Genomic DNA, 15,573 nt, shown 5'->3' with positions numbered 1-15,573 from the left:
AATTTCAGTCTGACCTCACCCCTCAAGCTGTTTTCAGATATCATTGTGATAAGTTTTATCAATGCAAGTCCAAATATTCATCAGTGTTCAAATGATCTGAATCCAATCCACCTCCCACCCCCACCCCGGATAATCTTTCTTTTCTTTGGGACAGACCTCTGTCCTCAATTACACCCAGAAACTCCTATCATTGTTGCTCTACTGTCTTCCCCATTAGGCTTTGCTTCCAGTCGATTTTCATCAGTTCCTTGAATCAAGGGAAAGGGAAAGCGACAGGGAGTATGGAGTCAAGTAGAAAGATAAGCAGCAGGTTAGCTTGTGTGCAGGGTTTAAGTTCAAGGTAGACTACGAATGAAGCAAAAAGGAAGGATAACTTAGGATATATTACTAGAGATGTTGGAAATCAGAGGATAATAAAATTAGCATTAAGGTGCTAATGCTCGTAGTATTCGTAACAAAGATTAATGGTGCAAATCATCGTGAATGATTATGATATGGTAGGCATCACAGACATAGTTGCAGGGGCTTCAGGACTGGCATTTAAACATCCAAGGATTTACAACATATCAAAGACAGAGGTGGGTAGAGGGGGTGGGGTTGCCTTGTTAGTTAAGAATGAAATTAAATCTGTGGCACTGAATGACAGGGTCAGATGATGTGGAGTCTGTGGGTGGAGTTGAGGAACGACAAAGACAAAAAAAACCATAATGGGAGTTATGTACAGACCTCCCAGCAGTGGTCAGGGCCAGGGGTACAGGATGTATCCGGAGATAGGGCTTGTCAGAAAGGCAAGGTCATTGTGATCATGTGAGACTTCAATATGGCAGTAGACTGGGTGAATAATGTTGCTGGTGGATCCAAGGAAGGGGAATTCATGGAATACTTACAGGAATGGCTTTTTGGATCAGCTTGTGATGGAGCCCACAAGGGAGCAGGCTATTCTGCACTTAGTGCTATGTAATGAGCCAGACTTTTATAAAAATCTTAAAAGTAAGGGAACACTTAGGAGGCAGCGGTCATAATATAGTAGAGTTTCGCCTGCAGTTTAAAAGAGAAGGCAAAATCGGGTGTAATAGTGTTATAGTTAAACAAAGGTATTTGCAGGGGCATGAGAGGAACTGATGCAAATCGACTGGAAGCAGAGCCTAGCGGGAAGACGGTAGAGCAATCATGGCAGGAACTTCTGGGTGTAATGGAGGACACAGTACAGAGGTTCACCCCAAAGAAAAGATTATTCGGCAGGGTGGGGGAGTTAGACAGCCATGGCTGGCAAAGGAAGTCAAGAAATGTATCAAAGAGAGAGCCTATAAAGTGGTCAAAATCACTGGGAGATCAGAAGATTAGGAAGACTGCAAAAACAGGATAACAGAGATAAGGAGACGAAAAAAACATGAAGGTAAGCTAGCCGGTAGTATTAGAAATGATAGCAAAAGTTTCTTTCAATACATAAGAAACAAAAGTGAGGCCAAAGTAGAAATTGGGCCACTCCAAATTAATGCAGGACGGCTAATGCTGGAAGATAAGGAAATAGCTGAAAACTTAAATACTTTCCGTCAGTCTTCACAGTGGAAGACATGAGTAATATCCTAACAGTTAAGGAGAGTCGTGGGCTTAGTTGAGTATGGCAGCCATTACAAAAGAGTGCTAGAAAAGCTAAAAGGTCTAAAAATAGATAAATCTCCTGGCCCCGATGAACTACATCCTAGAGTTCTGAGGGAGGTGGCTGAGGAAAAAGCGGAGGCGTTGGTTGTGATCTTTCAAAAGTCACTGAAGTCAGGGAATGTCTCAGGTGATGGGAAAATCGCTATTCTAACCCCCTTGTTCAAGAAAGGATCAAGACAAAATATGGAAAACTTTAGGCCCATTAGCCTAACCTCTGGTTGGAGGTAAAATTCTAGAATCCATTGTTAAGGATGCGATTTCTAAATTCTTGGATATGCAGTGTCAGATTAGACTAAGTCAGCATGGATTTAGTATGGGGATGTCATGCCTGACAAACCTGTTTTGAATTCTTTGAAGAGATAACAAGTAGGTCAGACCAGGGAAAGCCAGCAATCTGTCTGGACATCGAAAAGGAAGGACGTACTGACACTGGAGCATGTCCAGCAGAGATTCACATGGATGATCCCTGGAATGGTGGGCCTAACATACGATTAATGGCTGAGGATCCTGGGATTGTATTCATTAGAGTTTAGAAGGTTGAGGGGAGATCTAATAGAAACTTACAGAATAATGCATGGCTGAGAAAGGGTGGACGCTGGAAATTTGTTTGTTAGGTGGAGAGATTAGAGCCCATGGACACAGCCTTAGAATTAGTGTTTAGAATGGAAATGAGACATTTCTTCAGCCAGAGCGTGGTGGGCTGGCTGGGCCATTAATCTCCTCTTTGAAGACTTTTAATAAATTCTTGATCTCAGAAATTAAAGGCTATGGGGAGAGTGCTGGTAAGTGGAGTTGAAATGCCTGTCAGCCATAATTAAGTGCTGCAGTGGAGTCACTGGGCCTTACTTTCACTCCTGTGTCTTATGGTTTTAATTCTGAAAAAACTTGACCTTGCAGAAACAAGATAAGCAATGGAAGTACCAAGGCTTGATTGGTCTTTGATCAAAGAAGTAACCCAGCTACATTTGTTCACTGAAAGGCTCACTCTCAGAATATGGGTGGGTAATCCTATCCCAAACTTTACATTGGCAGTAGAGGATGGCTAAATCAATGTTATACTCCAAAAGGTAATTCTTTTAAACTGAATTCAAGCCTATACTTTAAGACCATGAGACCATAAGAAATGGGAACCTCCCACATCTGAGCAAATGCTCTTTCCCACTTAGCCTGTATCACACCTTGGTTGAAATTCACTAGAGGAACAGGACTGACTGAGTTGCTGTCTTCTGTAGCAGTGAAATTTCTCTTGTATTATATGGGATTATATAATGCAGTCATGACAAGTTGGTGTTGCTGCATGTAATCAAATATATTTACACAAGCACCACATCTGATTTAAAACTAGACCATTGGCCCTTTTGAGCCTGCTCCACCATTCAATAGGATTGACACTCATCCAGTTTCCTGCCCTTCTGCCATAACTCTTGATTCCACTAGGGATCAAGAATTAGATCAGCCTTAAATATGAGAGTTTTGTTTCCATTAGCTACACTCCTTAAAGCACTTGCCCCTTTATTTGTTAACTCTGCATATTTATACCACAGTTCAGGTCCAATTAACACTAATGCTGTTCCCTCATTCCATTTGGCCTCAGGCATTCCTACCAATCATATAACAATAATAAGTGGGACAATGGTGCAACTAGAATTGACAGATTCAACCAAGACTAGGGTTGATGTTTGAGAGTTAATATTTTCCACACTGAGGCAAGACTTGCAAAGATTCTAATTCAAGGTTGTAGAATGAAAGAAAGTGAAAAAGATTGGATGTAGGATAGTTTACAGTGGAGCAGATGTTCAGAAGATCAGAGCTTCAGGGAATGCAGCTGACTTCCAAAGTCTTCCCCCTCTAAATGAGCCATTGTCTGGCTCAATGCCCACCAAACAATAGATTAGCGTTGGATAACTGAGCAGCTGTACTGACCTCTCGCATTTTCTAAAATAATTAATTTGAACTAGATGGTAGTGCCAAACAAGAGCATCCTGGGGTTTGAGAGCTGCACTGGGGAATTTTCAGCTGGTATCTTTTTTTGTTCCAGATTCTGACAGCATTGGGATGAGGAAGACACCTGAGGCCCCACTGGAATTCTCAAATCTTTGGAACAGAAGTGAGGAGTGTGCAAGGATGTTGAATGTTTGAGAATGTGAGAATGAGTGAGTGAGGTTTGCATCACACCACCTGATCCAGCAGTATCTTGGACTGAACGCCGAAACAGAGGCCAACATAACCTGCAACAAAGAACGAGAAGAAATCCCTTTCTCTCAAACAGCGGGAGTGTTTTAAGAAAATAAATTCAAAGGATTATGGACATTGCTGCTGGGAGGAAAATTGAATCCTCAGCCTGGCTGATGTAATCGTACTATGTGGAAATTCGTGCATGAATAATGAGGTTGAGGTTCTTGGTCAGGGATGAGTGTGTGTGAGTGAGAAGGCATACACTTTCTCTACTTCAGATACATTACAATTTACTTAAATGGTTAGCATTTGCATTAAAGAGTTGAATCTACTGAAGCAGCACAAAAGAATTGAATGAGAGTTGCTCTTATTGGGAAACACTGATGAATGTTCAGAGCTTCCTTGTGCGAAGCTTTAGTTAGTCTTCAGCCTAGTTTAAGGAGATGGTATCCCCTTTCTAAATAGCTTGCATTGGCTATATTTTCATCCACTGAATCAGATCCAAACAACATGCCATTTAACCTATTCCAACTATTTTTGAAAATATCCATATAGTTTCTCAAATGCAGCAAAATTTTGTATAGACCTTTAATTAAAGGTGGCCTATTTTTAGCAGTGTTACTGCCATTTGCTTTGAAAAATAACGATGCGTTGTGTTTTACAAGAACGCTGGGATAGATAGATAAATGGTGTGTTTAGATGTTTTATTTCCATACCTCTAAATTCAGTGCATGTAGGTTAACAAAGGGATCGTGGTCAAGCAAATCTGGTGATCAGTGACAGGTATTTGGAAATAACCATAATAGTGCTGTATGGTCAAGGTGGCAACTATATCCCCACTGTTGTATCTTGCCATCATTGTCATACCACCACTTTTGCCTACCAGGTATTTTTGAATTGATGGCCATGTTGGCTGAGGGCTTGTTGCTTTCTCTTCACATCATGAAGGATACTATCTCTTTAAAAGAAAAAAAAAGAAGCCTTTCTTCCCCTGTAATGAGAAATAAAACTGTGAAAAAGTGTAAATGATGCAGAGGGATTTGAAAAGGTTCAAGAAATCAAAATGAAAATGCATCATGCCCTAATCTGCCGGATAGCACTTTGGAACCCCCCCCTTTCCCCTCCACAATTTGTACTGTAGCAGCTGAAACAACATAGAGTGCCAAAGATTTATTAATTGTATTCAGGTCATGCTTTGGATTTCTAAAGAGTTTGGAGGAAAACAAAATCAAATTTCATATTGAAAGTAGGCATGTAGGATGCCATTCAAACGACTTGGTGATCTATCTTGCTTTTATTTGATTAGGAAAATAAAGAAAAATTGTGGTATTGATGTCTCGCTGCTCTTGATATCAGACGCTAACTAGACCAGAGACACTTGTAAAACAAAAGTGGCATATTTTTCCAACAAAGTCTGAATTTAAAAAGTGTCAAAACATTCCCCAGCACAACTTGTACTTAGTCTTACATTGTGATTCTGAAACAACTATACTTCCACACAATAATGTAACAACTGTATACAGGGTATTGGATATGTGCCTTAGTGTCAGGTGAATACAGTTTGGTGCTGTTTTCATCCCACTTCACTGCAGGCTGAGAGTTGAGGCACCATGTATTTACACTGGCAAAAGGGTGTTTTATCCAGTTAATAATTGCAAACTGGGAAAGGTCTGGGCCTTTTCATGCCTTTATTTTGTACTTTGGAGATCGTACTGATGGGGAATTCTGATCATTCCTCAGTGCTACCTGTTGCTGTCCTGTGGGCTTTCAGCTGTAGAAAACAGGATAATAAAGTACACTGAGAAATAGTAAGTGTTCTTTGTGTCTTTATTGATCTTCAGTAGTTTTTATTCACTATTTAGTTGCTTCTTCCAGAATAGTGAACAACAACCCTTTATGCATTCAAGTAGCATGTAAAAAAGCATGTTTGGATTAACTTGACCTTTCATAGACTGAGTCTTCCAAGATTAGAGTCTACTGAGCTATCAACTGAAACTGTGTTTCAAGCCTGTGCAAATGTTATCTTCTCACTTTGATGCTCACCCTATTAAATATAATTAACTCAGTGCTGTGGGTTTGATTTGAAATTCCATTCAGTCACTACTTCTAAAACAAGTGAAGCTATCCAAACTAAATGGACCTTCAAATTTAAATTTTTGTCTGTGGTACCTTAAAATGGTTCAAGATTGTGGTAGTTATTTGGGGAAAAATAATTAAACAAAACCCACGCATTTGCAGCTATAACTCGTCAATGTTATAGCACTGTAGAGTCGTGATAAAACTGCCAATGACTGTTTAGAAATAGCTTTTCTCAGATGTATTGTCTTTAGCAGTCCCTTGGGATTAAAGATGGTGTGCTTTCCCCTCTCACTTAATGGGTTATGAGATTGATAACATTTTCAGTGCATCTCCAGATCAGCTCTGGTCTGAAGTCAAGCAGCTGCTATTTAGAGTTAACACTTGAACAAAAGAACATGTAGTTATCTTTGAAATTTTTGCTAGTGAGACTGGACAGTGGACAAAGTCAATCTTTCTGTTTAAGCTGTCCTCAGTTTGTGGAATTTGTCACTTAATGCTGACACTTGCATGGACAACTGATGTAAACCTTTTGGACTATCAAAGGTCCAATAAAATGAAATGTTCATGTATTGCTTTTGATAGAAAAATGGCACTATGATAGAAATTGTACTGGATCCTGAGAGAACTACCCAGCTGGGACTATTCTCCAACCCTATCTCTGGTCTTCTGAATTCAGCAGTATCAAATATGTATCCAACTCTGTTCTGAACCTGCCACCTATGGAATCCATTTATACCCCTATCTTATGCAGTGCATTCCAAATCACAACTGATTAAGGAAGTTTCTCATCATCTAGCTCGCTGTGATTATCTTGGAGTTGTGACCACTAGTTAGATTTAGATTTTATTGTCATGTGCACTCTAGTACGGTGAAGTGTGTAATGTTGCCAGAGTGCCATCTTGGGTACAAGGGTACCTAGGAATAAAATTACCGACTCGTGAAAACAACATATCCTCGTTTGCCATGTTAAAATTGTTAGGAACATTGTAAACTTCATGATCATACTTAATTCCTGCTGTAAGGAGAATAAGCCCAATTTCTCTGCTTTTATCTAAAATCCCTCATTCCCAAGTATCATTCTAATAAATTCCATTCTACAGGAGGGAATAACTTCGACTGAAGTCATAACAAAATGCGTGACCAAAGATTTTTATGTCCCAATACAAAGGGGGTGAGAATTATGAAGTGCAAACACCAGTAAGGGTGGATTGAATGAACAAAGGTGTCAAATAAGTGATATGTGGCATTTTGGGGATAATTGTATGGCTGAAGTATGTTAGACAATTGATGTACTAAAATGAGTTAGTTTGGAAATATGGTGACTTAAGATGAATGAGTGAACCTCTGCTGTTGAGATTATCTGGTACCCTGAGATTTGGATCAACAATGCTACTTGAGACCAATGATGGCTAGGATGTGAAATTTGTCTAAGTAAAAGCAAAATACTGCTAGGGTCATTAAGCTCAAAGTTGCTACTAGAACTGATGTGTTTTTCCAGCTGTTTTTATTTCATGAAAATTGTCACAGGTGGGCAGGATATCTTGATTCGAAGGGCAGCAGCAGTACTTTAGTTAACAAATGTTCTATTCTCTCTGCCTCGCACTGTATTCCATTTAGAACTTTACTGATACAAAAAAATGCAATCAACAACTAAAATATATTTGTAACTTTGAGTGAAGAGTTGATTTAGTTTCCATGTAATCATTATTCCTTAGCCTTCACCCTACTTGTGCTGTCCGTCCTACCTTTCCATTTTTTATGAAATCCTTGGATGCTGCAAGACATTTTGAGGCATCTACATGTTTGAATAACAATTTTTTTTGTACACTTGAAGACAACTTTCATACTCTTTCCAGGAATTTACTCACCTCCCAGTCTATTCCTGATAATGAGATTAGTCATCTTATTGAATGGGAGAGAAGACTCAAAAGCCCAAGTGACCTTATTCTCATGTTATAGGTATCTACAGTTGTATAACTAGGTTTCTGCTTGGTTATACTGAAACAGACCTAACCAAAATCGCCACTGGTTGTTTTTCAGACTTGAGGCCTGTGACCAGTGGAGTTCCACAGTGCTACTTTTCATCATTTTATATAAAATGATTTGGATATGAGCATAAGAGGTATAGTTAGTAATTTTGCAGATGACACCAAAATTGGAGGTGTCGTGGAGAGCGCAGAAGGTTACCTCCAATTACAATAAGATCTTTCTCAGATGGGCCAATGGGCTGAAGAGTGGCAGGTGGAGTTTAATTTAGATAAATGTGAGGTGCTGCATTTTGGGAAAGCAAATCTTTGCAGGACATGTACACTTAATGGTAAAGTCCTGGGGAGTGTTGCTGAACAGAGAGACCTTGGACTACAAGTTTGTAGCTCCTTGAAAGTGGAGTCACAGGTAGATAGGATAGTGAAGAAGGTGTTTGGTGTGCTTTCCATTATCGGTAAGAGTATTGAGTACAGGAGTTGGGAGGTCATGTTGCAGCTGTACAGGACATAGGCCACTTTTGGAATATTGCATGCAATTCTGGTGTCTTTCCTATAGGAAGGATGTTGTGAAACTTGAAAGGGTTCAGAAAAGATTTATAAGGATATTTCCAGTGTTGGAGGATTTGAGCTAGAGGGAGACATTGAATAGGCTGGGGCTTTTTTCCCTGGAGCATTGGAGGCTGAGGGGTGACCTTATAGAGGTTTATAAAATCATGAGGTATATGGCTAGGATAAGTAGACAAAGTCTTTTCCCTGGGGTGGGGGAGTCCAGAACTAGAGGGCATAGTTTTAGGGGTGATAGGGGAAAGATATGAGACCTAAGGGGCAACTTTTTCATGCTGACAGTGATACATGTATGGAATGAGCTGCCAGAGGAAGTGGTGGAGGCTAGTACGATTGCAACATTTAAAAGGCATTTAGATGGGTATATGAGTAGGAAAGGTTTAGAGAGATCTCGGCTGGGTGCTGGCAAATGGGACTAGATTAGGTTGGGATAGCTGGTCAGCATGGACGAGTTGGACCGAAGGGTCTGTTTCTGTGCTGTACATCTATGATTGATTTATAGTTCTCTCCCTCACTGCTTTTTACGCAATGAAATAAATCATCCTTATGTCTAATTGTAATCCTGCATTGATTTGATTCTCTTGCCAATACAGTTGTATCTAGAGTATCTCTTGTTATTGCCCCCAACTATATGGTGATGGTAAATGGAAGAACTGGAGTCAGTTTATGTATACACAATTCGGACATCCAACTCCACCTTTCTACTGCCCCTCTTTTTTTATTTTTATAAATTAAAGGCAGTGATTCTGTATTCATTGAAGCTAGTGAGGTGGTTCAGTGATAGTTTCTCATCAGTGATCCAGAATTCATCTGTTGCAGGTGCTTCATAACATCCAAACAAGTGAAAGTTTGAGAACAATGAAAATTGACAATTAACAGGTGGCTCTGTTTGCTTTTTCCATGTGTTGGAATAAAAGGTACCAGGTCATTTTGACAAACGTTTTCTGTATTTTTAAAAATGTAATTTTCAACAAATAGGGACACTGGAAAATGTTTATTTTAAAGGTTGTGGCACTCCCTGATCATTACTTTTACTTCAACATTAAAACAGATTATCTGATTACAGCTGTTTATGGGAATGTAGAGTCATAGTCGTACACCACAGACACAGTCTCTTTGGTCCAATCAAACTAGTCACTCCTGCCTGCTCCTGGTCCATATCGCTCCAAAACCTTTCACATTTGTATACTTGTACAAGTGTTTCAAACATAATGTACCCATATAATTTCCAAAGTTCATTCCACACGTGTCTTTTTAAAAAAAAAAGGCAATGTTTTTTAAAAGTCTTTATTTAGGTGAAAGGACAATGTGTTCTGAAGTGTTGAAATCCCCTATCCTATGGGAAAGACGACTACCATTAACACTATTTATACCCCTCATTATTTTATCACCTCTCCTATGCTCTAGTGGAAAAAAGTCCCAGCCTATCCAGCATTTCTTTATAACTCAAACCTCCATTACCAGAAACAGCCTGGTAACTCTCTTCTGAAACCTCTCCACTTAGTAATATCAACCAGAGCTGAACAGTGTTCCAGAAGAGGCCTTACTAATGTCCTGTACAACCTCAACATGATTTGCTGACTCAGCAATTGAGGCAAGTGTGATAAACACCCTTTTAACCACCCTGTCTACATGTGACAAACTTCAAAGCATTATGTACCTGCACCTCTATTCCACAACACTACCGAAAGCCCTACCCTTGCATGTTGTACCAAAATGCAATACCTTGTGTTTATCCAGATTGAATTCCATCTTCCATTTTTCAACCCATTGACCGATTTGATTAAGATCCCTTTGTAATCTTAGAAAACCTTCTTTGTGGTCTATTATACAACCAATTTTGATGTCGTCTACAAACTTATTACCCATGCTTTCTATGCTCTCATCCAAATCATTAATATAAATGACACGCAATAGATGATGCAGAAATGATCCCTGTGGAACACTGCTCGTGACAGGCTTCCGGTCCAGAAAGGAACTCTCCACCACCACTCTCTGCTTCCTGACATTAAGCCAATTGTGTGTTGTACTGGCAAGCTTACTGTGAATCCCATGTGACCTAACTTTACTAATTAGTCGATCATGTGGAGGCTTTACGAAACTGCATCTACTGCTCTGCACATATCAATCTTTTCAGTAACTCCCTCACAAAACTCAATCAAGTTTGAGAGGTATGATTTTCCTTGCACAAAACCATACTGACTATCCCTAATCAATTTGTGCCTCTCTAAATATCCATACATCCTAAGTTTTATGATCCCCTCCAACAATTTTCCCCCCACTGAAGTCAGACTCAGTCTATAGTTCCCTGATTCCTCTTTACAGCCTTTCTTAAACAAAGGTGCAACATTTGCCACCCTCTAGTCATCAGGCACCTCACCTGTATGTGTAGATGATGTAAATATTTCTCAAAGAACTCTCACAATTTCCCCCTTTATTTTTCTCAATATTCTGGTAATACATTAGATCAGATCCTGGAAATTTATCCATTTTTTATATTCACTAAGACTTCCCAAACCTTCTCTTCTATAATGCTAACTTCTTAAAACATCAAAATTTATTTCTCTGCAGTCTCAAGACTCTATTTCTCTCTCCACAGTATAAATTGACATGAAATATTCATTTAGTATCTCTCCCATCTCTTGTGGTCAACACAAAGATGATTCCTACTTGACATGCCTTAATAAGCTTTTTACTTCCTGCATTATGCCATTGTCCATGTGTTAGAATGTACTCAAGGACAAAATACCGTACTAGAGCAGCGATATCAAACTTTCAAGACCACATTGAAGGCTTATAGTCCACATTATCAGAGGAGTGGGATAAAGTAATTCCACTTGTACTTTTTGCAAATGGGATGCACCTAATGAACCAACTACATTCAGTCCATTTGAATGAGTTTTTGGGCATGAGCTGAGAGGACCACTGAAAGTACTTAAGGAGAAATTGGTGAGTCTGAGTTTGGAGACTATATATTTGAATGATGTGTCAAATTTTATGGGGATTAAATAGGGTGGGTGAATTGGCTGGACAGCATTTAAAAGTAGCACAGCATGTGATGAAACAGGAGGCAGACTAGAAATCAAAAATTTGCAGTTTTGCTTGTGGAGATAAAGTGTCAGTATTGCTACCAGTTAAAGGCAAGTTTTAGTGAGCCTCAGCAAGTGAAAAGGAAATTGAGTGAGGTGCATTTCTTGATAAGAATGACACATAGGAATAAATCTCACTTTGTGTTATGTGAATATGCTCAAAAAGTATTTTGATAGGGAAAGAAGGCCAAAAGGGAATATGTTACTGGTGACAACACAAAGTAAAGAACCAAGTTCAGATGATTCTGAATTAGATAGTCCTCAAATTAAATTGGACAATGAGGAAGTTTTCAAAAATTGTCATCTTCCAGGGGAAAATCAAAATGATCTGACAGTTATTACAATCACATTGGGAGATATGTGGGAACAAGCTGGGAAATATTAATCTAATTATGCATGATGCAGATCTAGGAAATGCTGTTCTAATTAAGCAATATCCCTCTAGATTTAACCCTCTAAAGTTGGCACTGGTTCAAAAAGAGATTGAAAGCATGCACAGAGATGACATAATCAAAATGAGTTGTAGCAAATGGAGCTCACCCATAGTAATGGTGCCAAGACCAGATGGTACCCAACTATTAAGTGAGAACTATCAGTTACAAAATCTGATTCACGTTTGGAAGACTATATTGAGAAGGTGGGACTTACTCAGAGGATGCTAACAAGTACCTTTATTCAAAACAACAAAGGAAATTTGGATTTTGTGACACCAAATGCACTGTAACAGTTTAAAGTCATGCTATTTGGTATGAAAAATGTGCCAGCCACATTTCAAAGACTAATCAAAAAGTGGAGCAATAGAAGCATCATGAAGGGGTGGGGTCAAGCTCCCACAAAATCAAGATTTTAGTTTAATTTTGTAATTAGTTTAACTCAGTAGTTGCTGGGCTCTTGAAGCTAGATGTTGAAGCTGTTATCCCGTCCTCTCCTCCAGATAAAAGCTTGGATCCCCTTCCTACTGCTAGAATGGGAAGTGAGATAATCTATTTTACTGAATTGCCTTTATCAATCATCTATTTATGGGATGTTATTATAATGAAACAGTTGTTGTTAAGTAATCAATTATTCTGATAAGCTTTCCAGTAGAATTAAGTTGATTGCAATTCTTCTTTCTTTTGTTTGTATTTTAACTGTAGTTTAAGAATGAAGTTTGACCAATCAAATTGCATCCAGAACACAATGCCTGACACTTTCCTTTAAAATAAGAAAAAGTTGGGATCTAGTTTATTTTCCTAATCTATTTTGAGGGGGTTTAGTCTGGTGCCTAACATGCAAAATTGTATATTTTCCCAGGACTGGATGAGATGTATCCCAGGCTGCTGTGGAGACAAGGGGGAGATTGCCAGGGCTCTGAAATTAATTTCAAATTCTCTCTGGCCACAGGAAGAGTGCAAGAGGACTTCAGTGCAGAAAGTGAGGTGCCACTATTCAAGAAGTGCTGCAGATTCTAATTTCTGTGTTAGGGAAACCATTGGTAAAATCCTGAGGGGCAAAATTAATCTCCACTTGGAGAGGCATGGATGAATTTAGAATAGCCAACATGGTTTGTCAAGATTCGGAGATGCCGGTGTTGGACTGGGGTGTACAAAGTTAAAAATCACACAACACCAGGTTATAGTCCAACAGGTTTAATTGGAAGCACACTAGCTTTCGGAGCGACGCTCCTTCATCAGGTGATCCTTCATCTGATGAAGGAGTGTCGCTCCGAAAGCTAGTGTGCTTCCAATTAAACCTGTTGGACTATAACCTGGTGTTGTGTGATTTTTAACTATAGTTTGTCAAGGGGAGATCATGCCTAGCAAATTAGATCCAGTTTTACAAGGAAGTGACTAGGTGTGCATATGAGGGTAGCGCAGTTGTTGGCATATCCATGGACTTCAGTAAGTCTTTGACAAGGTCTTCTGTGGGAGACTGGTCAAGAAAGGTTGAGCCCATGGGATGCAGGGCAATTAGGCACCAGGTAGAGGACATTGGTTGAAGGTTGCTTTGTGTCCAGTGGTATGCTGGGTTCTTTGCTATTTGTAACATATGTTAATGATCTGGACATAAATATAGGAGTGATGTTCAGCAGATGATATGGTACATAGTTAGGAGTAAAGCCTTAGACTAAAGGATTATATGGATAGGCCTGTCATGTGGGCAGAAAAGTCATAGAGTCATAGAGACGTACAGCATGGAAACAGACCCTTTTGGTCCAACTCGTCCATGCCAACCGTTATCCCAACCTAATCTCGACCCATTTGCCAGCACTTAGCCCATATCCCTCTAAACCCTTCCTATTCATATGCCCATCCAGATGCCTTTTACTGCACACAGTATTCCATCTTTGGCTTAACTAATGTTTTATAAAATTGCAACAGGACTTCCATGATCCTATATACAATGCCCCAGTTAATGAAGGCAAACATCTCATATGCCATATTCACTACACTGCCTACCTGTGCTAACACCTTAAGGGATCAATGGACTTGTCCTGAGGTCCCTTTGTTCATCAGTACTCCCTAGTGACCTGGGTACATGATATTACGCATGATAGAGGGAAGTAGGAGAGATGGTGCTATTGCATTATTAATAAAAGAAACTATCATTGCAGTAATAAAGGAGGACATTCCAGAAATCACTGCAAATGTATGTGGGGCATGAAGTGGCATAGAAGCAACAGAGGGTAAAGTGACAAATATATTTTAATCCTGAAAAGTGTGAGAATGCATTTTTTTGGGAGGATGAACAAGGCAAGGGAATGCAAAATGATTGGGAATACCCTTGTAAGTACAGAGGATCAGAGAAAACTTAGTGTGCATGTTCATAGATTTTTGAAAGCAGCAGGACAGGTGATTAAGAAGGTATATAGAATAGTTAGCTGTTTTCATCAAGGTTTTGAATACAAGAGCAAGGAAGCTACGATAGAGCTGTACATAATATTATTTAGGCCACAGCTGGAAGATTGTGTGCAGTTCTAGTCACCACACTTTAGGAAGGATGTGATTGTAGTAGAGAAAGTGCACAGGAGCTTCACAAGGATGTTGCCTAGGCTGGCGTGATTTCTCTATGAAGAGAGAATAGATAGGCTTCAGTTTTGTTTCAAGCAGAGAAAGCTGAGGAAAGGAAACCTGATTGAGGAGTACAATTCCTGAGGGACATAGAAAGGGTAGTTAGCAAGAAGATTTTCCCCTTCATAGAAGTGACAGTAGCCAGGGGATATAGATTTAGCATAAGGGCAGGAGGTTCAGAGGGAATATTAGGAAATAAAACATATCACCCAGAGTATGAGATTTTAAAGATCTACCAGGATGTTGCTGGGAAGGGAAGGTTTGAGTTAAGGGGAGAGGCTGGGTAAGCTGGGACTTTTTTCAATAAAGTGTAGGAGGTTGAGGGCATTACCTTAGAGAGGTTTATAAAATCATGAAAGGTATAGATAAGGTGAATGGCAGGCATTTTTCCCTAGGGTGGTGGATTTCAAGACTAGGGGGCATATTTTTAAGGTGAGTGGAGAAAGATTTTAAAAATATACGAGGGGCATTTTTTTGACACAGAGTGGTTCATGTGTGGAATGAACTTCCAGAGCAAGTGGTGGATGTGGGTACAGTTACAACATTTAAAAGACATTTAGGTAAGTACATGAATGAGGATGCACCGAAAGGTCTGTTTCCATGCTGTATGACTCGTATCTGGAATTAATTTCATCGTAGAAGATTCAAAGAATCCCTGCAGTGTGGAAGCTCCCCATTTGGCCCATCAAATCCACCTACACCCACCCCATCTATGTTACCCTGCATTCCCTGGTTAATCCACCTGAACTGTAAATCCCAGGACGCTCTGGGCAATTTATCATGAACAATCCACCCTAGCCTGCACATCCTTGGACTGTGGGAGGAAAGCAGAACATTCAGAGGAAACCCATATAGACACTCGCATAACTCCCCAAAGACAGTCATCTAAGGCTGGAATTGAACCCAAGTCCCTGGTGCTATGAGGCAGCAGTGCTAACCACTAAGTCACCAAGTTAATAATAAAGGAAA

General features: G+C 39.6%; 1 protein-coding gene across 1 annotated transcript in view; it reads left to right on the top strand.

The window, feature by feature from the left end:
• The window catches only part of kpnb1 (karyopherin (importin) beta 1), a 42,764-nt gene extending 37,119 nt beyond the window's left edge, over nt 1–5,645 (top strand). Inside the window, exon 22 of the mRNA XM_043674807.2 lies at nt 3,701–5,645. Coding sequence (XP_043530742.1) covers nt 3,701 — 1 coding nt within the window. The 3' untranslated portion in view covers nt 3,702–5,645. The remainder of the gene's footprint in view (nt 1–3,700) is intronic.
• Nucleotides 5,646–15,573: the final 9,928 nt, after the last annotated feature.

Source organism: Chiloscyllium plagiosum, unplaced genomic scaffold, assembly GCF_037043375.1.
Source record: "Chiloscyllium plagiosum isolate Xiang-an unplaced genomic scaffold, Cpla_swu_hap1 HiC_scaffold_32, whole genome shotgun sequence".
Lineage (NCBI taxonomy): Eukaryota > Metazoa > Chordata > Chondrichthyes > Orectolobiformes > Hemiscylliidae > Chiloscyllium > Chiloscyllium plagiosum.
Note: the sequence above shows the minus strand (reverse complement) of the source record. Positions and strands in the feature narration are given on the sequence as shown.